At 38.0% G+C, this 26022-nt stretch overlaps 1 protein-coding gene across 2 annotated transcripts in view; it reads right to left on the bottom strand.

Annotated features, from left to right (window-relative positions):
- Positions 1–214: 214 nt before the first annotated feature.
- The window catches only part of CAV1 (caveolin 1, caveolae protein, 22kDa), a 34617-nt gene continuing 8809 nt past the window's right edge, over positions 215–26022 (bottom strand). Inside the window, exon 3 of one of the 2 annotated variants that reach the window (XM_012721000.1) lies at positions 215–2390. In XM_012721000.1, coding sequence (XP_012576454.1) covers positions 2049–2390 — 342 coding nt within the window. In that variant the 3' untranslated portion in view covers positions 215–2048. The remainder of the gene's footprint in view (positions 2391–26022) is intronic. The other variant, XM_004676966.1, reaches the window with a different exon arrangement.

Raw genomic sequence — 26022 nt, 5'->3', positions numbered from 1 at the left:
CTTTTACTTGAATTAAATCTTGACTGGTGATGGCTTTAGAAGAAAGTTCCAACCTAAATCACTGTAATAGTTGAAAAGTCGAGTATTTCTGACCACACACTCAAGATGTACACATACTGTGTGTGTGTGTTCATTACATATACACACAAACTCATATACACAAATATATGCAAACCTTGTTGGGAGAAAAAAATAGAAGACTGTTAAACTGTTAAACATTTTTTATTGTGCAGACTTGTAACCACTATAGGGCATGCAGGATAAAAAAGTGTAAAATATATCAGTAAGCATATAAAATTTCAGCAATCTTTTGGACCAGCAATTGATTTCCACAAGGGACTAGAACAGACATGTCTTGGGATACATAGTTTACAGATTGAATCACAAAGAAATTTCCCAAGTGATTTTCTTCATTTAAAGGTAAAAATATCTTTACACTTAAAAATGTATGCAGTATAGTACATTTTCAGTTTATGTACACAGTTTAAAAGTAAAACTATATCCATGCCAGTGTCTGTTTTAAATGCAAAAATCAAAGTATGTAACAGTTTGATAATTAAAGTGTCTGGAAAACTTGGAGAGGAAAAAGAAAAGAAAAAGTTCCAATAAGTATATGAAAATAAAAAATTAAAGTATAGTTGAAAACTAAAAATAAAATCCCCAAGGACAGAGTCTAAATATGAGCAAGACGAATAAAAAAGCTTTGGGTATACTGGGCAGATTTCTGTATGACTCAGGTTTACAGGTAAAATTCCTCAGTTTGAGTTCAGAAGAATTTGAACTTATTCCAGCAAAACTACCTCAATTTTTTTTTTTAATTACTACCCTCCCCCATATTCTCTTTGGCAAATGATGCTTGGATTACAGCCAAAGCTCCTGGCAGGGGGAGGTGCCACATGTCACAGCATAACAGAAGGTTGCAAGTGTTTTCCTTTGAGGCAGTCACATTTGCAACAACTCTTAACAGTCTCACACAATGGCCTCCATTTTATCAGCACTTCCCTGGAGGCCCACTGATCAGCTGAAAAGGGAACAAAATGTTCATCCACTGTACCACAACAGTGATGGATTGGTTTGGAATCAGGAAAATGTGATTATTCTTGAAAATAAATGAAGCTGAATGGACATGCTGACCCAATTCCACTGATGAGAGGCAAAGGATGTTGGCTTCTACTTCTGCTAGCTCAGAGAGGCCTCAGCTCTGTGTCTCCACCTTAATTCATTTCATGAGGTTGATATTGAATCTACTAGATATGAATAAAGATGTTGTATGGTTAAGTACAGACATGAACTTCACTCTTCTATTTTGAAGTGAGAATGTGGAATACTTGGAAATGGATATTCTACTTTTGGTCTTGGGGACAGGCTGCTGACCTAATAAATTGGACCCTCTTTGAAAAGGAAAATGTGAAACACAGGACGTCACTTAGATTTCATTATTTATGTAACAAATATTCAGGCACAGAAAGTATCACAGGTTAAAACTTCAAGAAGGGTAAGGCATTAGTCAGATCAGGTGAATAAGATGAATATTTTCTAAGTTGGTAAGGATCATTGGATCCCATTGGATCACTGAAGTGAATGACAGCAACCCATTAAAACTTCAGACATTAGAAGTGTTTGCTTAAAACTTGCCCACATACCTGTACACCTAGTGGCTATAGAGCCTGGAATTCTTCCCTAAAATAAAGTGATCAACATTTTAGGGTAGGCAGTTAAATTGTTGATTCTTCCCCCTCTCCTCCAGTTCTTCATATTTCTCTCAAATTATCTTTCAGTATGTCCACATCTTAGTTAACCAATAATGATCCACATGCAAATAAAAATATAAGAAAAAAATTTTAAATGGATTTAAAAACATTCAGACTATTAAAAAGATATTAGATTAAATAGCTCAGAAAATATTTATGAAATGAATATTTGTTCTGAACCAAGAAAATTCATTCAGATATTGCTGGTGTACTAGCAACTTGAAACTTTAAATTGGCACCAAGAAAATTAAAAGGAAAACAAAAGAATTAGGTATATTTCTGTTCTTGAAATGTCCTTTATATTTCTTTTTGCATATTGATGCGGATATTGCTAAATATTTTGCCAATAGCCTCAAAGAGCGGGTCACAGAAGGTGTGGACGTAGATGGAATAGACACGGCTGATGCACTGAATCTCAATCAGGAAACTCTTAATGCATGGTACAACTGCCCAGATGTGCAGGAAAGAGAGAATGGCAAAGTAAATGCCCCAGATGAGTGCCATTGGGATGCCAAAGAGTGCAGACAACAAGCGGTAAAACCAGTATTTTGTCACAGTGAAGGTGGTGAAGCTGGCCTTCCAGATGCCGTCAAAACTGTGTGTCCCTTCTGGTTCTGCAATCACATCTTCAAAATCAATCTAAAAAGAAGTGGAAGAATGTGAGTTTGAAACATAAGAAGAAGATAAAAAAGTCCTATTACTGTGTATTCATAAATATATATTTAATTTTTATGTATAGTTTCTTGTACATTGTGAGTTGCATGAAGGCATCGTCAACATCAACATTACTGGGAATTTGTAGGGAATGCAGATATTTGGACCCCACCTGGATCTTACTGCTCCTTTGGGGGGTGGAATGCAGGAAAGCTTTTAACGTGTCTTCCAGTGTTTCTTTACCATGCAAAAGTCTGAGAACCATTGTTCTAAATAAACCAAATGGATGTTGATAAAATTCCTGTTTGCAGCAACATGGACCAGTATTCAGGCATTCAGTAAAATTAAAAAATGTAAATGACAGGACCTAAGTTAATTGTACTTCAATACAGCCACATAAAACGATAAGGATTGTTAGTTCATAATTGATGATTTACTCTGAACATTCAATTCAGAGTTACTTTAAGAAATTAGACATTGTGAGCTATGAAGGCTCAAGTAGCTTTTGTGACATGGTGAGTCATGAGCAAATTTGGAGAGAAAGGAAGAAGGGACCCTGGAAATGGTGTGAGCAAGGACCCTGGAAATGGTGTGAGCAAGGTCCCTGGAATAAGGAAGCAAAGGGTAAGGAGAGAGACAAGGCTAAAAAGAGCTTTGGGATTTCAGTTTCTGATCTGCCTGATAGAACAGAGGAGCATTAATAAAAAGGGCACTAGAAAGGGAGACAGTTAAAAAAATTAATAAGAGAAAACTTCACTTTGGATTAAACAAACTAGTACTTAAATTTTGAGTAATAACAGATGCAAGTATCAGTGGCCCACACCTAAAGAATTTTGGTGTAGTCACTTTTGGAGGCCAGGAGAAAGTAACAAATGAGTTTGCAGTCACATAGCACCTAAAAGTTATCAAGTTCTTCTGTAATAGATCATCATCTTCATGTGACCTGGAGTTTTTCAAACCAATCTGGGAAGGGAGGTTGGTGGTATTTTAGAAAAGAAGATGCAGAAGATTAGAGAGGTGAAGGTGAATTAGAGTTAATCATAAGGCAAACTCAGCACCTTTCTCAATAACATTTCATCTCCTCTCCAACCCCAAAGTCCACCCATAGGACACCCACAGTCACTTGAAACAATCAATTCTCAGGAGACTTTATCCCTTTGGAATGATTTAATAAAGACTAAGTTGAAGCATAAGATTAAAAAAGGAGTAGGACAGAGACAACTCAACTGCTACATGGTGGCAGTTGTATGAAGGCATCTAATGTAGTTTGAAATGTGAACAGATTGACTGCCAGTGGCAACCCAGCCAAACTCAGGATTAGAGGATGAGGACTTGGGGGCGCTCTATGGAAACTCTCAGTGCCAGCGAACCACCTCTGAGTCAACACACACAGAAAAAAACTTCTTTTGGAAAAAGTACATAGTGTTTACTAATAGTCAAAGTGTATTTTCTAGAACATTCTGTTTCTTGATCTAGTGTTCAATGTCCTAATAATGTAATATGTAAAAATAGCATGTCTATAATTATGTAAAAGAAGTTTACTAAATTGATGTTTTTTTTTTTTCTATTCCTATTTAGATCTAAACTCAGGGGTAAACATTTACTGTACTTCTGCGTTTTAAAACATTGTACTGAGTATGTGGCAAGTCCAATTAACACTTTAGGGAAGTTTATGTGCACATTTTAAGCATTTATACTTTGTAACTATTTTGCAGGGGAGGGGATAGTTTAAAAGATTTGTGGTCTGGTTATTATGGTCAGACAGTGTTCTCATTTAACTCACAGCAACTCTATAATATGTTATCCCCATATGGAAAAAAATTTGAGGCTCAGAGATGTTATTAATTTGTCAAGGTAAATGAGAGTGGACTGAAGTTCAAATGTGATCTGAAAGATACTGACTTCAATACCATATGACATTAAATAAATTCAAATTTTCTCTAAGATAAGGTAATAGTATATCTCAATTAAAATGCACAATAATTATGGCCCTCCCTGGTGGCGCAGCGGGTTAAAGCACTGCACTAAGAAGCTGAAGTCACTTCCGCATGAGTTCGATCCCCGCCTGCCCCGGAGGAGCTCCACATGGCTGGCAGACCTCTCCTGACCCACCCGCTGCTCCCCTCAGCAGTGTACTTCGTCGATCTGCGTGTTCTGCTCCCCGTTCGATCTCTGGTGAATCCTATCACCCTCCGCATCTCTGATCTGTACCCCAGTTCTGTATGAATAAATAAATAAATCTTTAAAAAAAAAGCACAATAATTAAATATAGTTTACTGAATTTGGTAACTAAGAATTGCCACAGAAAACTCTCTGAGGACAGCATCACAATGACGTTATATGTCAATCATATACACAGTTAATTCTTACTGAATGTTTTTGAATATATGAATATGTGAAATATTTCTTGATAATAGCTTGTTTTTCTAAGCAAAATACTTTCTTCAAAAAATGTATTGCAAATTCTTAATCTTTCTTTAAGTTGCTTAGAAGATTTTTCAGTGTTTTGCAGAAACTGCTCGTGAGCATAATTTATTCTCAAATATCCAAGTGAATTTAGAGCAGGTCTCCAGGGGAGGATAACAACATGACAAAAATAACATGTTCTATAAATATATTCTATTAGTTTCTGCTTCAGTCCTGAAAATATGACTGGAGGATATGAAAGGTATAGCTGATTAGATTCAGTTGAGAAAAAAGAAAGCAAAGCAGATTAAAGAGAGATAATGGAACCAGATAAAAGCTTTTTTTTTCTCTACCTCCAATTTTTTTTTTGTGAAGAGTACATGGATAGTGTATGTAATGTGCTTAACATGGGGATAGAACATTACACTATAGTAAATGCTCAATAAATAGTAGCATTAAATAACTCCTTGTTCTGGGTGACAGATGTAATAAGAGAAGCTATCAACTGCACAGTACATGGTGGCTGTAAATTCCAACCAAACCAGCAGCTGAAAAGAACTAACCTCCATTTGTAATTATCTTTACCACAGTTCTCAGATGAATGCCATTATTCTCAATTTACAGAGGGTACCATGGGATTTAAAGCTCAAGATCACCCAAATGCTAAGTAGCATAAGTGGAACTTTTCCTACTTCAAATTTGAGTTCCTTTTGCTTATAAGTCTATGCACAATAGTCTTACATACTTTTCACACAGGTAGATAACCTACACATCCACATTTTTTATAATAAAAGAATTACTTTTGTTACTGTTTCCATTTTAATTTAGGACTCTATTTATTAGTATGGTTTACATTTTGGTTACTTATTTTTTTATGGTCCTGCACAGCATGTTCTTACAATCTTGGGTAACCAGTCAAGGACTGGTGAGGAAACTGAGGCACAGAATGATTAACACTGGCCAGACATTCTCAAAGTCTCAAGTGAACCTCTAAGTGCCTGATTCCCAGACCTGGATTCAAACCTGCAGTGCATACTATTTCCTAAGCACTTATATCTCCCTCCACTTGTCCTTCCTCTTTTGACTTCAGTCATATCTCTAGGTCTTCTTTAAGTCTCTTCCTTTTAAGGTATTGATTAGAAAGCTTTCTCTGTATAAATTTAGGAAAATTGTATTTTTTCCCCCAACATAAACAGAGACATTACCCTCTATCTAGGGTGAAGCAAACTGAAGGGAATATTTTTTTAAAATCTTCATTGTACATTTGGTATTCATGTATTCATAATGCACTGAACCCAGCAAAGCTGTGCTAAATAATCAGTCATTCCATTAAAATTAGTTCAAAATTCTACAGCAATCAAAGTACAGTTGCTTCAGCAGATTCATAGATATTTAAAGATGAAGGGATCCTTAGGGAAATGGTATCCCACTTGGGATAGAGAAATTGAAATTGGAAAGAGCTGTCAGCTGATTGGCTCAAAAATGCCTTCCCATTAAATGGCAGACACAAGATTAGAATTCAGGCTTAAGAATTCTCCTGGGCTCTTCAACTACTGCCTGCTATCACCACATATCTCCAGTCAGTGTGGTTGCTGGATTCCATAGCCAGTGCAAAAAGAAGGTAGGTTTGCATCAGATCTTGAACATCTTGCTCTCAAGAGCTCTTCCAAGTCTCTTGGTAAATGAATGTGCCTATCTCTGACAATTTTCAATGTGCTCATTGTTCTTGTGCATCATTTGTTTAATTTATCCCTCATCAAAACTATCACTTTGGAGTCCCATTTCCTCAGGGACTCCCTCGTATAACCCCTGAGAGGAGTGCAGAACTTTATTTGCTCACTAGATTTGGAGTAGAACAGGAATTAGAGATCTGCTGTAGAGGTGAAAGCAAAATTAAAAGGCAAGTGGTGCAAGTGCCATTTAGTCTCTCTGAATGGGATAGCACATATGAGCTTGAGCTGCTCTACCCCAAGAACAAATCTTCTGTTCTTAATCTAAGGAACAAGTTGCCTTTCTGGCAAGAATCCTTAAATATGCTTCAGTGATATTTCTGTGTCTTAACAGATGCTTTATAAGGAGTCAACAGTTTATATTATTAGATTTTTATAAATGACATTAAATACCTCTGTGCAACATTGGCTTAGGATGTTACAATTTCGGAAACATAAGTTAACAAAAACCTAGCAGCAGGCGTCAGGGAAAGCAATCTGTCGTGTAGTGTTTTGATAATACTTGACTAATGCAGTAAATCTCAGGAGATTTCATTTGTGACATCTATCTGAAGGCAAGATTAAAAAACATATGTATACAGCACTGAAAAGATGAGGTTATTTGATTCATAACCTGGACATTTTATTTCCGAATAAGGATTTTTCAAGAAAGAAATCTTAAGTAACTTTAGGGTTTTATCAACCAGCATACTAGATTATTCTGTTCTTAGGGGAACATATCTTCTTAAACTGTCCGTGGAAATTGTGATTTATTTCTATATAGAACACATAAAGAACAACAGAAAAGATGCTTACAGATGACTTGTGTGTTGCCTGCCCAACATCCCAGTCCCACTTCTCTGCCAACAGGATTCTAACTTACTCAAGCTAATTGCAATAATCCTTTAATTTAAAAGATAAGTCATGGTTGACTTAGATGTAATATGATAATGTTGGTATCTTTGGTGACTTATTGGTTTAGGGTAGACATACACCCAGTTCCATTCAATAAGATTTAAATTGAGGTTCGCTGGGTGGGACTTCTAATTAGTTTTATTTTCCTTATGAAGAGAGACAGAAGTGTATAGTGTGGCCTTTTACCCCTTTTGTCATGCTTGTTATATGATGAGTTGCCTTAATGTAGAGAAGTCAGCTTTTGGCCATGAGGTGAATTGCATGATTAAGTGCACAAGAAAACAGAAAGTGATGATTTTACCATTATTAAGCACTGAAACACTGCCAACAGCTAACCTCGTCTAGGCCTCTTCTTATGTACACATAAGTGACTTTCTACCCTCCGCCCCCAACTTCCTGGTATTCATGTTCTCATGTAATGCCTTCCTCTTGAGTGTAGGGTGGACTTAATGATTTAATTCTAAATAATAAGATATGGAAAAGTGATGGGTGCCACTTCTAAACCTTCAGGATTATGACTTTGTTTTGTTTCTTTTCTTGAGTTCTTACTTGCTTGGTCTGCTGGAAGTCAGCTGCTGTGGGACCAGTCTATATGGAAGGAACTGATGGAACATCTGGCCAATAGTTACTGGGAAACTGAAGCCTTCACTACAGCAGTTTGAGGGGAACTGAATCTACCATTAGTCATTTGTGTGATCTTTAGATGTCCACCTTGAAATGACTCCAGCTTGATACCTAGATTGCAGGCTGTGACAGGCCCTGAGCAAGGCTATTCAGCTATATCACATTTGCATTCTTGGCACACTATAAGCTGATAGGTTGTTTAAAGTTACTGAATTTGGGGGTAATGTATTAAGCAGCTATAGAGAATTGATACAATTCCAGCACAAATTACCTTTGTGATTATAATTTTTCACTTTCTGTTTTATTGTTTTTTTCTAGTTAGATTTTCATGCTTATAGAAAAAAAATATAGAGTGAATGTATATAAATATTGTGGACCTTGGGGTGAGGCAAAGTCCAAAAATACATGAGAAGGAAATACAGCAATTTCAATTTTCTAGAATTTATACTAATCATATAAAAAAATCTTTTAGGCTATTGCTGGTGTCATCAACTCATATACCTAGAATGACTTAGATTTATACCCAGATATGCACCAAAGCTGGCTAGCTCCACTTGGATATAAAGCTCCTGAATGCACTAGCATAGGGATTCTCCTTCCCAGGGAGTCTGAGCAGGGGATAGCTTTAGAAAGTGTCAACTGGAGGGAAGGGTGCTTATAAATGCAGATGCCCAAGCCCCATTTCAGTTCAGATTAGATTCTCTGGGGTAGGCTTGGGAATGTGGATTTTTTGCACTCTTTCTCCTATTTTCTTATACAAAAGAATAAAGAGTATGGATGCCTCTTAACATTTAGTGATGGCTCCTTCTTGTTTATGTCATCTTTATGCGCCATGCCTCAAAGTACTGAAAGTATCTTACTTTTTGGGAGCTCCTCATGTGTTGGATGGCATCTGGAAGTTGGTGGATAATGAATGGAAATTCTTTTGGAAAGCTTTCACTAATTTAAACCTATAAATATGTATTATTGGACAAGGATAAATGACTATTATTTATATGAAAACACACAAACTGACAATAGAAATCCTGGTTTATTTTCATGATTCTGAGCCCAGTAAAAGTAAATGCACATTGAAAAAAATATCAAATATGCACTTCTAATATTCTACGGTATACTCCAAACTCTGTTATACAGAAAGAGAGTTTAGACTAATTTCAAACTCCCATCACTGTTCTCACACTTATTTCCAACATGTGAGCAGCCTTTGAAGTCAATGGAATAAATGTGTGGGTGTAGAGAGGGCTGAGAACTAGCCCAATTAAATGTTACTGGAACATAGAAACTTTGTTCTAATGCTTATGTGTCTTCTTAGGGGTAAGGGAAAATGCCCCTGTGGTTATTGAAACAAACTGGCACACTGGTTGCAGTATTCTTGTAGCCCAAGCTGAAAACAGAGGCCTGGTTTGCATTGTTAATGCCGGTGACTACTTGGAGTTCCAGAGAGACTACATACTGCCCATGGGAAATTGTAAGGCTGGGGCTGGGAGCAATGGGCTGCTTTGGGGTGGCAGATACTATGTCACTTGCTTTGTAGAGAACAAAGGGTTGCATTTTGAGGAAGAAAGGAAGGAGAGGTTGCATTACTAGTCAGGTTTTCAAACTAGAGGAAGGTTGAAGGTATTTATTTACCTGCCCCAGGGAGAAAGAGAAGATGCTTGGGATGCAGAGGAAGGGGTGCAGAAGGGATCTGCAGTGCCTGGTGTGTCTCCAACTCAGACCCTAGACGCCTCAGACTGACTTCCCTCTTCATGCTTCCCAGATATTATAGAGGCCTCAGAAAAATGGTATTTTACAGGTATAGTGCCTGTTTCACTGTTCAGCTTCTCTTCACAAACTTACAAAGTTGTACGTTATCTTCATAATAAGAATGGAAAATAGCCTTTTATTTCCCCACAAAAGAAAAGTCATTTAACAAATAAGTGACTGTACCAAACTAGAACCAATGGGAAGCCTGTGTCTGTTGCAAACATTTTGGTATCCTTCACTATCCCTAAGTAGTATGCAAATAAATACTAGTTAGCAAAGAAATATTTTTTAATACATAAAATATTTTAAAAGGGCTATAGCTATCCATTACAAAGCTTTAGGGGTATGTAAATTTTACTGTCAGTTTATCTCATGAATTCTTTGCTTCCTAGTGCAAGTATACCTTTATTTATCTATTTTTTGATATTCCATTTTATTTAAAATGATCTTCCTTTTCACTATAGGTCTATATCACAACCATTCTGATCAAAGTAAAGGGTTGGTTTTCAGTTAGATGACTTTGGCAGTATGGAAAACCCACAGAGGGGGAGAAAATTCAAACTCAGAAGTCTCCTTTAAGAAAAAATAATTTAGAAAATCTTGAGTAAGGCATATTTTTGTGTGGTAGCGTTTTGCCCCAATAATCTGAATAACTGCAGTAGCGGTAGGGTGAGGACAAGGATTTTTTCCTTTGGTGCCTCTAGTCTCTACTATTCCTCATTTTTCCCCCCAATGTGTGTGTCTACTGCAGGAAAGGAGGCCTATAAATACAATCATATGTTTCTTAAGGAAGGGAATGTGTTCTGAGAACTGTGTCACCAGGCAATCTCTTTGTTGTCCTGCAAACATCTTCGTGTACAAACTTTCTGTTTTGGTTATAATCCTGATGATGCTAAGAGGGATACCCTCTGTGTTTGATTTTCACTTCAGCTCTTTAGAGTTTCTCCATTTCTGATATAGGCCATTCTTGAACTTTTGTTATTCTTGTTTTCAGTGAAGTAGATCCTTTAATAGTTTCCATCACTTTGTTTATGCTCTTCAAGATTGCAGCTGTGGTGAAATGGGATAAGCCTGATTGGCCAAAAAACAAACAAACAAACAAACAAAAAAACAACCCATCACTGATTTTCCATCTTCTTACTTCTTAATGACTTAATTTTGTTTTCATGATAATCACTTGATGTGGCTTCTTACTGGCAACATTAGCAGTGGATTTTATATACTTTGTCCAGGGTAGAGGGATGGGGGTTGGGAGTGATGGTAAACAGAACAGCATGAGATTAAATCAAGCACAAACAAAAATGCTATCAAGAGACTCACTAAATATGAGAGCATTGAAATTTCATATACACATACCTAACCTAAAATATTATGACATGACAGTGTTGATGCAGAAATTTTAGGATTGCCCTCATATATGTGGTCTATAATTGTTCTGTGGTGCATGTCTGCATTGTTGCTTTAGAATGAATTTAGATGACTTTTCTTTCTTGGTAGGGGTGCAGGGGGATGGACAGAGCAGGACAGAACATCACTCCAAATGTCCTCATGTGCCATTAATGGACTTCAGACATTAGAGTGGCAGATACATTCTGAAATATGAAACTTTTGTGGAGGATTTGAATTAGCAATGATTTCTACTACAGAGCACTATATATGCCTCAGTGTGTTTACAGAACATCCTGTATGTGAGGATTGAATGAAACAGATTTTACACTCCCCCATTTTCCCATTTTAAAGAATCAGAGGCTGGCCCTCAGGGAGGTTGTAATCAATGACTGGACAAAACCCAGGACTTAGGTCTCTCTGTTTCTCATTCGGTTTTTTCTATATTACACTCATGTTAAGCCCTCATTCTCCTTATACATCACTTAGACAGTGGCACATAGAGAATTCTGAATCCATGTGTTCTGGTTGCTCTCCCTTGTCTGTTCTAAACTAACAGGAACTAATGTTTCTCCTCTAAACTAATAGAAAATGCTTTCCTTGACTCAGCATATAGTCATTTCCACCAGGAAAGGTAGTATGCTCCAGCCAGAAGACATGGCTGGCTTTCGGCAGTCAAACTCCACACTCTGCTTAGCAGCAGTCTACCTCCTTAGCAGCCAGTTCCTCTCTGGCCAAGACTCCTCGGCCATTTCACTGACCACATGCTTCCAGGATCCCCATTGCTTTTTAATTTTTCTCAGTTTACCATAATGTTGTAGCTTTCCTTTATTCCATTCCTTTTGGGCTCATGGCTCTCAAATATTAATGTATACAAGAATTTTCCAGGAATGCTTGTTAAAATGCATTCTGAATACTCTTAATAGATCTGACAGTAGGGTTCAAGTATATCTACTTTTGTCCCCATTTGAATGCAGTTGATCTGGGGAAGTGACTTTGAGAAACAAAAACTGACTTAGACTGCATTCTCTGCTAGGTGGGAAGGATATGAAAAATATAACATCCAGATCTGCGTGGGTGTGATAATAGAAAAAGATAGTAGATAGTAGGAATACTAATAGATAGTAGACAGCAAGATAGGTCTGTGTGTCTTCCTACTTTTGAATGGCAATATAATGCCCAAGTTGATAGCATGTGGGCTAAGTTTGAATCTCAATTATGCTGTGTTAGTTACTAAACCTCTCTCTGCCTAAGTTTCTCATTTGCAAAATATGAGCACAATAGTACATATCTCAATGTATGAAATGACTTAATTTATGCCAAGTACTTGCCACAGTGCCTGGGGACAATGGTTAGTCTTATATTAAGAACTTCTAAAGCTAGGTACCCCAACCAGCAGAAATGGGGACATGTCAGGGATTTCAGTAATAGTGTTAAGATGTCAGAGGAGATATTTTGGAAAAGGAGAACCATGTGGCATTCCTGAAATTGTTTTGTGCAGGTCTGTGTCTGCTTATTTTGCATTCTTCCATTAAGCAAGCAAGAAGGATTAGCTCACCCCTAGGAAGTGCATCAGCCGTATGGAGCTTATTATTTATAAACATGAGCACACACTGACCAAATATGCCCTGGGGAAGAAGATTCCCTACCCTGATTGAGTCCCTCTATGTGTCAGAAAGTGGCACCAACCCCAGCAGACAGAACTCTCTTTGATATAGATTAATTTTTCTTTTTGTCTTTTTCTTCCTGTCCTTTTGCTTCAATATGACCACCAGGTTTTCCCATCTTGTATTCTTCTTTGGAGGAGATATGAATTACCCTAAGATCTGTAGGGTGTTTAGAAGGCTCTCGTTCAAATAAATGTCCATATGGACCAATGAGTAATCTGAAAATAGTGACAACATTTCTGTTCTTTCATCTTTGAAAGGATGGAGTTTTTATATTTTCTTTAGTGTGTGATCATTCATATTTGTCCCATGACACACCCAGAAATTTAAAGAATAACAAACTCCCAAGTGTAAACATAGAATTTTGTTCAAGTTTCATTATTGAAAAATTTGGAAATTTACGCAAAATATCCTTTGTTTTGTAGACAAAGATACACATTCTTAGTTTGCATACTGCTAGGCATTGAGTTGTATCCCTCTGAACAGAACATGTTGAAGTACTAATCCCTAGAATCTCGGAATGTGACCTTATTTGAAGATAGTGTCTTGCTGATATTATTAGGAATATATTATACTGGAGTAGTCTTAGAAGACAATGGCAACGTGAAAGCAAACTGAAGTGCATGTGATTGATTAGAACTATGAAAGTGTAAACCAAGGAATGCCACTGCCACCAGAAAGTCAGAAGAGACTTCAAAACTTCAAAAAGAGCATGGCCTTGCAACATTTTGATTTTGGATGTCTAGCCTCCAAACCACAAGGCTGTAAATTTCTGTTGCTTTAATTCACTCACTTTGTGGTACTTTTTAAGGCAGCCCTAGAAAACTAAAATTGCTAAAAACTATCTTCAGTGATCTGATGATTTTAGCATTGCAGAACCTTTTCATGCCTTTTCAAATAAATGTACATTTTTTAACTATGGGGATCTATGCCGGAACCTAAAAACCCATTTGGTGTACCTAAAACCAACTCATCATGCACCTCCATCAGGAACCTGGAGCCATATCCTGTCCATATAGTTTTTACATTTTGAATATCATGAAAAGAATCTCACTGCAGATGGCTAGGTAAAAAACAGACTGTTTATATATATATATAGTATGGCTTAGTTTTTTTTTTAAAGATTTATTTATTTGTGCATACAGAACTGGGGTACAGGCCAGAGGCTCAGGGGCAGTGAGAGGCTTCACCAGAGACAGAGGGGGAACAAAACAGGCAGATCGACTAAGTACATTGCTGAGGGGAGCAGCAGATGGGTCAGGAGAGGTCTGCCACACTATGTGGTCACCTCCAGGGCAGGCGGGAATTGAACTCATGCGGAAGTGGCTTTAGATTCTCAGTGCTGTGCTTTAACCCGCTGCGCCACCAGGGAGGGCCCTATATTTGGTATTTTAAAGAAAACCTTCAGGCTTCTGGTGTCAACTTAATGACACTTTTTGATGCTGAGTGTCAGCAAATGTGACATGAAACAGTGAACAGGATAAAAATAGGCCTTGCAAAGCCTACTGATAGGAACACTGAGACTGAAATATTGAACTTGAACTGGGATGAGCTACACTTGGGGGAACTTATATTACCATCCTTGAAAAGAAATAACTTAAGCCCAATAAAGTGTTGTAAGTCATAAAATCCCTGCATTGTTAAATGCATTGAAATACTTTATCCAGAAACACAGTTATAAAGATGATCCAGAGACCTCACTCACTCATGAAATTGTATGTTTACACTTGGGAGTTTGTTATTCTTTAAACTTCTGGGTGTGTCATGGGGCAAATATGAATGATCACCATGCTAAAGGAATTAAAAACGCTTTCCAGGCCCTCCCTGGTGGCGCAGCGGGTTAAAGCACAGCACTGAGAATCTGAAGCCACTTCCGCATGAGTTCGATTCCCGCCTGCCGCCTGCCCCGGAGGAGACCACATGGCGAGCCAGACCTCTCCTGACCCGCCCGCTGCTCCCCTCAGCAGTGTACTTTGTCGATCTGCCTGTTCTGCTCCCCACTCTGTCTCTGGTGAAGCCTCTCACCACCCCTGAGCCTCTGGCCTGTACCCCAGTTCTGTATGCACAAATAAATAAATCTTTAAAAAAAAAAAAAAAAAAACGCTTTCCATTCTATCAAAGATACAGGAACCGAAATATCTTCACTATTTTCAGACTATTCATTGGTCCACATAGACATTTGTTTGAACCATAAATTTTTAAACACTATTAATTTCTTTTAGTTTCTACAATTTACTTCCTGATGGCAAAGGTTGTTTCCTACCATTCAGTTAAGTCAAACTAAGGTTACTAATAGCTTTCGTCTTACCTCACTGCTGGAATATTTTTCCTCCCAGTACTTCAAGTCTGTTTATTAAACAAATAGAAAATGAATGAAACAAATCTCTGCAGGTTTGAACATTGCTTGGCAACTGAGGAAAGGATATATGCTAGGATTCTTATAAGTTCTAGCCAAGTATAATCAGAGCTTATTATATGACTCTCAAAGATATAGCTCCCAACATCTACCACCAGGTTTCTCCCACTGGGTCCTATTTGTTGTTGGGGTCAGGTGAGAGTGCTGTCTTGTCCTGTGTACTGTAGGATGACAGTCAGCATCTCTGTCCTCTACTCTCAAACATCCACTAGAATTCCGTAAACTGTGACAATTAAAAATGTCTCCAGTAATTGCCAAATGTCTCCTGGGAGAGGGGTAAACTTATTCCTGGTTGAAAATACTACTTTAGAAAACAAGAATATTATATGATGAGACAGGACCTTAAAAAAATATTTATAAACTATAATTTTTGATTATTTATTGCAGGACCTTTTGATAGGTACTACCATTGGCCTTGTGGTATTACATTCACTACATTCATCCACTTACTATTCATGAAACACCTACTTCTTTTTGAAAGTGGAATAACAGAGCCAGGATAGGGTCATAAGCTGGCTACAAGTCATTGAAGGGGGACATTGGAAATAAAATAGAAGTGGCCTCTGAATGCTCAAGCTTACTCAGAAATTAATAGCAAAGAGAGGTGATGTCCCTCTTTGGTTTATACCCTACCTTTGAAAGTAAAAATGGATACCCCAAAGGAACCTTCACAGGAATCTTGAATAATCTGAATTCTCCTAGGACTTTCCTGCTTCAGAGACTTTCCACCATCTATCACTCTTCACCTGTCCAACTTGGTTATATGTAATGTCTTAACCTAAATGTTCTTTCTCCAAACACTTCTTCCACTTTAAACACTTCTCTTTTCTATCTGGATATATTTTTAAAGTTCAATCTATCATATACTTATTTAATGTTGTGATTGTGTGTGTGTAATTATTTCTGCTACTAGACTGGAAAGAAATAGGTACAAAATTGATATTTGTTAAGTAAATGATCGAATTAGTGAATATTGCTATTTGCTAAGTTATGTTTCTCTCTCTCCTTTTATAAGAGCACCAATCACAAACATTCCTTTAGGAAAGAGTTCTGAGTGTTATTATTCATTTCAAAGATTAATATGTTCACTGATTACATTCATTTAGTCTGACTGAACCACAGTAATTTTGATAAAATAATTAATAAAGGCCCTCCCTGGTGGCGCAGCGGGGTAAAGCACAGCACTGAGAAGCTAAAGCCACTTCCACATGAGTTCGATTCCCGCCTGCCCCGGAGGTGACCACATGGCGTGGCAGACCTCTCCTGACCCGCCCGCTGCTCCCCTCAGCAGTGTACTTCGTCGATCTGCCTGTTCTGCTCTGTCTCTGGTGAAGCCTCTCGCCGCCCTTGAGCCTCTGGCCTGTACCCCAGCTCTGTATGCACAAATAAATAAATCTTAAAAAAAAATAATTAATAAAAAGTGACTAATGATAAGGAAGACAGTTCAATTCATTTTTGCTTGACATTTGGGTTCAAATGTGTAGACTCTGACTTATCTTTGGTTAGGGAACAAATGAGTTCCCTAAGACTGTTCAAGTGGCTTGAAATTCAGATGATACCACTTCAGGGTTTAACTTCAGGGCTCTATAGTTGGGGTGCCTGTGTAAATGCCAAATTTTATATGGGTCAAAGACAAACAAACTTTTTTTTTAAAGAGGGAAATAGGAAGACCTGACTCAAAGTAATAGTGCTTTTCTTCATAGCTCTTAGTCATCTGACCCTATTGCTCACAGATAGTCTTTTAAAAGAACTTTATAAGTATAGGCACATGAACTAGATGAATTTGACAACTGTCAGCACTCAGCATTTTCAGTTCATTTAAGCATTAAGTCTTAAGCATTTTTTGATTCATTTAGATCTTTTCAAGACTTCTGTCCTAACCAAAGTTACAAATAATTATGTGCTTCTCTGTTATGTGAACTAAGATGAGTTGTCTAGTTATTAAAAAAAAATACTATGTTTGTGACCAAATTTGGATCTGTTTTTCTGATCCATCTTGGAATTCAAACAGCTCATTTGGAGTGAGGGCAATAAAAGGGAAGACCACAGAGTCCAAAATCCAGATAAGTGGAAATGAGCTCCAGCTCTGGATCTTCTGTACCAAAAGTTTATTTGTAGTATATATGCATTCAGCATGCTGTCTGCTGATAGCTTGTATTTCAGAGGTGGTTTAACTTAACTCCAGAAGGTAATTAAAAATACTATTTAGGGATCTACCATCACTCTTTCTACATGGACTTTTATGCATGTTTATAGACTTTCACTTATTTATAAATACTGGCCTACTTAAATAAAAAGTTTTAGATATGAAAGCAACTTAGAGATCTTTAAGTTCAATATCTTGATTGTTACAGATGAAGACACTGCTGTCCCGAAAGTACATATTCCTTTTTCAAGGCACAGGTAACACTTGGAAAGAGTGTTTATGGAGAGCTAGGATGCAGATTTCCTCTGAGCTTCTTCTCCCTGTCTTCTCTTGGGAGTAATTGGTATCAGTAAAGCACTTCTTAGTGACTTGAGTACTATTCCTTGTGACATGCTCTGGAGACATGAACAGCACCTGCCTGTTCCTAGATCCAGGGAAGTTTTCTGTCTCTACTGGCAATGCAGGAATTTTGCTGTAGCATTAGGAGAAAAATCAGATTATGTTGTCAGCTCCAGTTGCAATATATCTGGGCCATGAACCCAGGTAGGAAAAGTGGGAATGGGGTGAAATTTTGACTAAACTAGTGATATTCCTTATGAGAAGTATAAAAGAATGTACAAAGGAAAGGGAAAACAATAGAACTGGATTACATAAGTGACGAGATTTATCTCACAAAGTCATTTTTATGCTGTTGCTACAGTGGAGTTCCAGAGTTTGGTAATAGGACCCTGGTTGACAAATAATATATTCCAATCAAAACACTAAGGTCTTCAAAATGAGGACCTAGAGAAGTAATAATTTCCACACTGTGGCTCTATGGAGCTGAAGCTTTTATCATGGTACATGGCTTCATGATTAGGAAATTCTAACCAAGAGTCTAAACCAAGCTCAATTCTGGCCTAGGGGCTTAGACATAAAGTTTTGCCTGGGGAGCTTTGAAATAAAGACTACATAAGCCTGGAGCCCATCATAAACCAATTTGATAGGAATTTTTAGTGATGGAGTATACACAATAGCATTTTAAAACATTCCCCAGATGATTTGCAGCCAGGGAAAAATCCACTGGTCTAAAGTCACAAAACAGCCACCCTTTACTGAAGCCACACTTTCTCATGAGTTTAAATCACAATAGGGGTTTATACAAACTGCAGAACTGTGTGAATATGCATTGTGTAGGAGGGAGTGAATGGCCAGGCTTGCCATAAAGATAATACTTCATACTGACCTTTTGGTACATACAATGCATGCATTTTTCAGTGTTCTATTTTCAGATGTTTACCACTTGCATTCTCAACCACTGTTTAAAATGCCACATCAACTCCTCTTTGCCCCCCAAAAACCCAGGTATCCTGCTGGAATAGAGGGAAGTGTTCATTTGTATGCCTTGTTAATTAGAGATTGTGTGTAAAGGTTGCTATGCACAAAATTGTAATTGCAGGAGCTGGAGAATTTGAGAAGTTTGATAGACAAGTATGGAATTTAACACACAACAATTACAAAATAATCTCTGTGACACATTCCTAAGATGAGCTACTCCAATGAGGTGGAAATTCTTCCATGTAACCTGTAGCATTTAAAAGTAAGTGTGCAACCCTGCCTCCTTTTCCCTTGCCCTGAGTGGAGATGACATCTGAGTTGTGTTTTTCTTGTAAGTATTATAAAAACCTGGCAATCACTACAGACAATTGTCATTCTATGGTCCCTTAGTCATGTCTGAAGGATTTTCATCCCTTTTATTTACTTCTTCTACTCTTCCCTGGAGTCTCTTTAACATCTCTTCCTCTCTCACAAGATTAGAAAAAGAACCCACTCTAATAAAACTGACCAATGGCCAAAAGAGAAAAACAAATCTTTCATTTGATTACATTGTCTTCTTTTGATTTTATCCATTACACATTTTAAATTATTGAACTACTGTGATGTTTGATGTTGAAAAACATTTGTGAAACTAAGTTTGGGTCTCCTATTGCCCAAAGGATATGGGGCATGGTAGATTCACTTAAGGAGGGATTTGCAATTGTGATTCTCACTTGGAGATCTTGGTTACTGAAGGCTGTGAAATCATTACAAGGAGTTTCCATATCCATTATGTTCACTAAGCATATTGATTTTTTACATTATAAGCTTCCACAAAAGGACAGCCCTTTCCTGATACTTTTCTGTTATTTGTTTACCACCTGTTTTTGACTTTATTTTGGTCATTTAACATTATCTCATTTCATATTGGTCTTGATCTTATTTTTATTGGCTACTTGTAATTTGTCAAAATCACTTTGATGTTATTTTTATCATAGATGTTAACCAAGGTATTGTAATTGGTGTCATTTGTCAGTTGAGTGTGTTCTTAATGTGTTCATTCCAATCACTGATAAAAAGTTAAATGTGCCAAGACGGTGGTCCTGGCTGTTTAGTAGATAGCAGTCACATCTAAAATCACTTTACACATCATCATTCTTTTTTGATGACTGCCCTCTAGTCCTACCTTTTGTTTTTTCTTTTTAAGATTTTTTTTATTTACTTATTTGTTCAAGAACTGAGGTATAGGCCAGAGGAATGAGGGGTGAGAGGATTCACCAGAGGCAGAGTGGGGAGCAGAACAGGCAGAAATCTGCTGAGGGGAGCAGCAAGTGGGACAGGAGAGGTCTGCTCTGCCATGTAGGTTAGCTTCCTGGCTGGGGAGTGGACTCATGCTGCAATGGCTGGTGATAGCTTGACAGCACTGAGACCCAACCATTTGTGCCACCAAGTAGGCCCCACACAGTCCTACCTTTTCTTTTCTTTTCTTTTCTTTTTTTTTTTTAAAGATTTATTTATTTATACATACAGAACTGGGGTACAGGCCCAGAGGCTCAGGGGCGGTGAGAGGCTTCACCAGAGACAGAGTGGGGAGCAGAACAGGCAGAGTGATGAAGTACACTGCTGAGGGGAGCAGCGGGCGGGCCAGGAGAGGTCTGCCACGCCATGTGGTCACCTCCGGGACAGGTGGGAATCGAACTCATGCGGAAGTGGCTTTAGCTTCTCAGTGCTGTGCTTTACCCCGCTGCGCCACCAGGGAGGGCCAGTCCTACCTTTTCTTAACTGAATAATGATCCTGATCACCTACACTCAGCTTGTTAAAAAAAAACTATCTGGGGTCAAATCCACAAGTCTCACTTTTATAAGTGTTACTGTAAATCCACCTCCTGTCATGGGAGACGAGAGAAAGTACCATATCTGAAGGGGAAAAAAGCCACATTTGTTTCAGTTGGCACATACATCAGTAAAGAAATGAAGGATATCTGACTTCTACTAGAGTATTTTTCCTGTTTTTTTTTTTTTTTTTTTTTTTTCCTACTGAGACTTGATCTGAGATTTTAAGAGACCACCTCTGAGGTACAAAGAAACTCTTATGCTTTGGAAGAGTGTTTTACCATCATCACCTCCCAGAAAATAAGATATCAGAGCTCAGTGGACTTGACATTTAGAAATAGTGAATCAAAGGAAGGAAGAAGAGGCTTGGGTTTCTTAAAACTGTTGTCTCTGGCATGGAAAGTTCTAGATTCTTCTGCAGGGCTGTATCCTGACCTAGTTTGCTATTGTCCAGGGGTAGATGAGGGGTTATTCCTCACTTAGTAGATGGACAGGGAGTTATTTCTCACTTGGTAGATGGGTTCTCTATGGCCTGAGATTCAACTCTTTGCCTTTATTCTCCTGGGCCCAGGGGCAATGCCAAACAGAAGTGACAAAATCTCTTGGCATTCTGGGAATTTGCCTTCCCTGCCTGCCAGATACATAGGATCTGTGGGCCCTGGGAGATCATCCAGGTGCCACAACCTGCAGGCTAGAAGGTTCAGGAGGGGTATATTTATGTCTTCCTCAAAACAGAGATTAAAACAAATAAAAATTCTTAATAATGAACATATACAAATAATAGAAGATATTTTCTCTTACTTTAATAAATAGAGTGGAAGATTTTGGGGTCTATTATTAATTATTTGGAATTTTTTTCTTACAAGGTTTTAAATGCAGCTGCTATAAAGAAAAGGGGCAAAGGAATACTCTCAATTACTTAAAAGGAAATTCAGACTCTTTTGGCAGTTTCAATTTGGCATTCATTTTCTGATAGCAGACTTGTGTGGGTTCCTGAAGTGAGCACTGGGCAACCACCATCTTGGGACCTCTGAGTCCATTCTCCTGCTCAGAAGGATGGGGGTGGGGGATGAAGCTGAGTTCTTTCCTTTTTTTTTTTTTTTCCACAAGGACACAATTTTAATAGTGACATATTAAGATGCAATGGCTGCTAAATTATAAAAATTGTTCTAAAAATAATATGTTGACTTAATTACGCTCATTTCCTTTCCTTATGTATTGACATTTTTCAAATACTGCATATTGAAATAATTTCAAGACATGATCATTACGACATGTAGCAAATAATTTTATCTACCTGACATTGTTTGTGTTCAAATTTTAAACTAATGCTTAATGCATTAAACTTTATTGATGAAAATACTACATTCACATATTTCATAAAACCAGAGCTAGAAGGGCCTTAGAAAATACTCACACTTGCATGAAATGCTAACAGTTTCTATACAACATTCTGTTCACATCATTTGTAATCTTGATGTTACCAATTATAACTGTGGACACACTAATGTTGAACTTACAATTTTAATACTTAAAACTCATTGTTCTTGTCCATCTCTAATGAATGGATAAACATGTGGTACACATTCATACAATGGAATATTATTCAGTTGTAAAAAGAAAAAAAACTTAATAAGAGAGATATAAAAAATAAAATGTGATGTAAGTAAAGAGAGGAAATGACCAGTTTGGATGAGAGTATTTAGGGAAGGCTGATAGAGGCCAGATAGCTGAGGCAAGCTCTGGTGGATGGCTTGGTTCTGTGTGTCAGGCTGTGATGAAAGGGAGGTTACCTGCCTTGTACCTGGGTGTGGGTGTGGGGGCAATAAGTGCTTCCTAAATGTTTGCTGAATGGTATTTCTGGAGAGAATATTATCTGAGACTATCTTATGACTATCTCTCTGAGATTATCTCATGACTGCCTTTATAACTAAAGTAATAGAGGGGCTTACCCAAGTAATTAGTGGATTCATGTTTGTTAATTGTTTGAGACAAGCATTTCTCTTCCTACTACAAAATATGATGCTCAGGATCAAACAAGGAGGAGTCTATTGGCTTAACCAAAATAACTGATCAAAAAAAATCTCAGGAACACAATTCCATTTCCTTGACAGAGCTTGATATGCCTATTCCTAGCTCTATAGTATAACCGTTTATAATATAGAAAGGACAAATGTCCCATGATTGATGGAACATTTTAATTGTTCCTTTGAGTGATTAATGGTGCCTTGTAAAATGCACTATTAAGTCTGTTCCTTACTTCTGGCATTTGTTTTTGAGAACAAACACGTAATTACTAGGGAGGAAGTCTCACAGGAAGTACTTTCAGGATTAAATAGGCATTTCTCCCACTAGCCTAAGACTAAGATTTTTCTCAATTGTTTCTTGTTTTTACCATGTTTGCTGTAATGGCACCAATGTCTGTAGAAATCAAACAGGCAAACTGAAGATGTTAAATGCAAAGTGCTTGTCAGAACCTGCTTCATTCTCTCTACCTACCCCTCCCAGTATCCCCAGGCAGATCAGCCACACCCTAGGTACTGTGGCCAACCTAGAAAAGCAGGGTGCTCTAAAGATTGAAGTGATTCAACACAAGCTAACATTGCAGCTTGTCTGGTTCTGAGTGTGTGATCCACTTGGAGTCACTAAGACCACACCTCTGCTTCTGGTCTTCGGGATCTGACACCTTCTCCCCACCCCTAATCTGGTCTTGTTAGGAACTCACCTAGTATCAACACTTCTTGAGTTCTGGGGTTCTACATTAGCCTTTACATAGGACCTTCCCCAACCAACCTGCCTGGACCTAGAGTCTTACCTTAGAACTGCAAGCCTTTGCTCCCGATCCAGATGAAATCTGGAACTCCCCTTTGCCAAATGCTGCCTACCCACTCTGCACTCTGCACTTTGGTGACTACATAGATAGCACGGATCATGATCTGTTAGCACATGATCTGGAGCACAGTGGTTAACACCTGGGCTACCTCTGGGATCTTTCTGTCTGGGTTCAAATTCGGACTCTACCACTTCCTACCTGAGCAAATGGCTAAGTCTGCAAGATGAATATGAAGGTGAAAATAACAATAAATTTCACTTCATAGGACCTTAGATGGAGGAAGAACAATACTCTGCTATGAAGCTAGTCTGGTTGGATACTGGGAGATGCATCCCATTAGTTGTTTCACTCTTGCCTACATACCCAGCACCTCTTGGTTGTCCCCATTGCATTGAATTTAGCACTTTCATTAGTAAATGTCCATCTAATCAAGTCACTTCTAAACATAAAAGTGTTCTGCAAGCACAAGGGATTTTGGTGATGATCATGGGTGCTGTGGTGATGGGAGAAATATGGGGACTATCTGAGGGGAGAAATGAAATACTGTACAAAAATGAACAATGATAAAAAGTGTGAGGGTGTGGGGCAGGAGACCAAAAGTGAACTACTCTACAGATCTGGTGACTTCACTAGTCTGTAAAATAAATGAGAAGTCAGTTACTACATATTTATATCTGCTTTTCTTGATACTTGTAAGCTTGTAAGTGTTCTTTAATTAACATAAAGACTCCCCTAATTCTTACCAGGTTTCTTGTAATTTTACATATTCAATCCACCTCTGTCATCTGTTTTTTTTTTTTACCCTTCAAATGTATAGGCAAAAAAAAAAAAAATCTCAAAAAAATACTATACCTTTTACAACGAGATATATTTTACTTTAAAACAATAAAATTTATGAGTCAGATGAAATGATCTGGAAAAAAAAAAGCCACTCTGCAGGTCATTATGTCCTACAAAGGGACACATGCTTGGTTGGGCACAGAAGGCCTGTTGATCTGGCTCTTGCTTCATTGCTCTGGCTGCACTGACCTATGCTTGGTGCCCAGAACATGCCAGGTACCCTCAAGTCTCTGGGCCTTTGCTCCTGCTGCTCCCTTTGCAGGGACTCCTTTTCTACTGCACACACCTGTTAAGTACTTGTTCAGCTTTGGAAACTGCTGAGAATTCTTTGTTTTGCTCCTGATGGTAGTTCACTTCACTCTCATTTGTTTATGTGTGGCTTTGCTAATAAACTCTAAAACTAGTGAGGTCAGGAGCAGTGGGTTAATACTCGGTGAATGCCTACCACAAGGATGTCATAGACATGGCAACACTGTGCAAAAAGATGAATATGGGCACCTTGGAATAGATGTATGCAGAGTTCAGTCCAGCACAAAGTGTGTGGCTGGACAAGGACAAAGGACCTAGTGGTTCTTTTTTCACCTCTGCTGGTTTCCTTCCAGTCTCCTATTTACTAACTACTTGGATTTAGAAATTGGCATTTTTCAATTTGATTTGTTGTAAATGAGAAAATGTAATTGTTTTTAGTACCTTTGAGAAACATGAGGTGACCAGCATAAACTTCGGACACAATTTATCTTTTTACATAGGATCTACCAATGTCCATTTGCATTGTGATATCCTTGCTCAGGAAAGATTTAGGAGCACAATTATTTTAAAATTCTATTTTAAAACTGATATAAGACAGACTATTAAGCACATGTATACATTATCAGACTTTACTAAGCTTAAAAATTAAAAATGCCATGTTCTTAATGACCTAAATAGCTAACAATGACTAAGGGAAGCTTGGTTGTGTCTTTAGGAATAGTGTGTACTTCCCCTGCCTTGAAATAATGATCAACAAGAGACTTCTTTCCAAGGCTCAATGAAGAAAACAACATGTATTTTATATTTGAAATATCAGCATAGTTCCCATGAAAGGCAGGAAGTATATATTCTGTGCAGGTGTAAATCTGTTCTACTAATTAATTTTCTTGCTAGTTACACAGAACATGGATCAGGCAGATTTCCTCTAAGAGAAAAACACTTCCCCCACCCTAAACAATGGTTCAAATGAAAGCATGCCATTTTATGTTTCCTGGGCTAACTGAAAAATAGTTAATAACTGTTTTAAGCATTTTTTATCTCTTATTGAGCAGCTGACAAAATATGTGATGAAAGAATGTCAGTTTCATTAACCCTATGTTTCAGAGAAAGGAAGTAATGTCTGAGCATGGAGTAATATGGCACTTAAAAGTTCCACCTCTAAGTTATAATGCAACTTGGTGGCTAAAGGAAAGAAGAAGGGTAGCTCTGGAGAGCAGAGAAGAAAGAAAGGCAAATGACTGGAATATGGAAACTTTCTCTGTTCTGCTAAAAGACAGGGTAGTAACTTCCAGTGTATTCCAGGTATAGGAATCAGCAACACTGTCAATTCACTTGAAGCATATAGTTTTTCTTATAAACTGGGACACTTATAAGCATGAAAAAGTCACTATTAAAAGTTCCTCTGGGGCCCTCCCTGGTGGCGCAGCGGGTTAAAGCACTGCACTGAGAAGCTTAGGCCACTTCCGCATGAGTTCGATTCCCGCCTGCCCCCGGAGGAGACCACATGGCGTGGCAGACCTCTCCTGACCCGCCCGCTGCTCGCCTCAGCAG

The sequence above is a fragment of the Condylura cristata genome, unplaced genomic scaffold (assembly GCF_000260355.1).
Source record: "Condylura cristata isolate star-nosed mole 26May11 unplaced genomic scaffold, ConCri1.0 scaffold00005, whole genome shotgun sequence".
NCBI classification, from domain to species: domain Eukaryota; kingdom Metazoa; phylum Chordata; class Mammalia; order Eulipotyphla; family Talpidae; genus Condylura; species Condylura cristata.
This window is presented reverse-complemented; position numbering and strand designations above follow the sequence as displayed.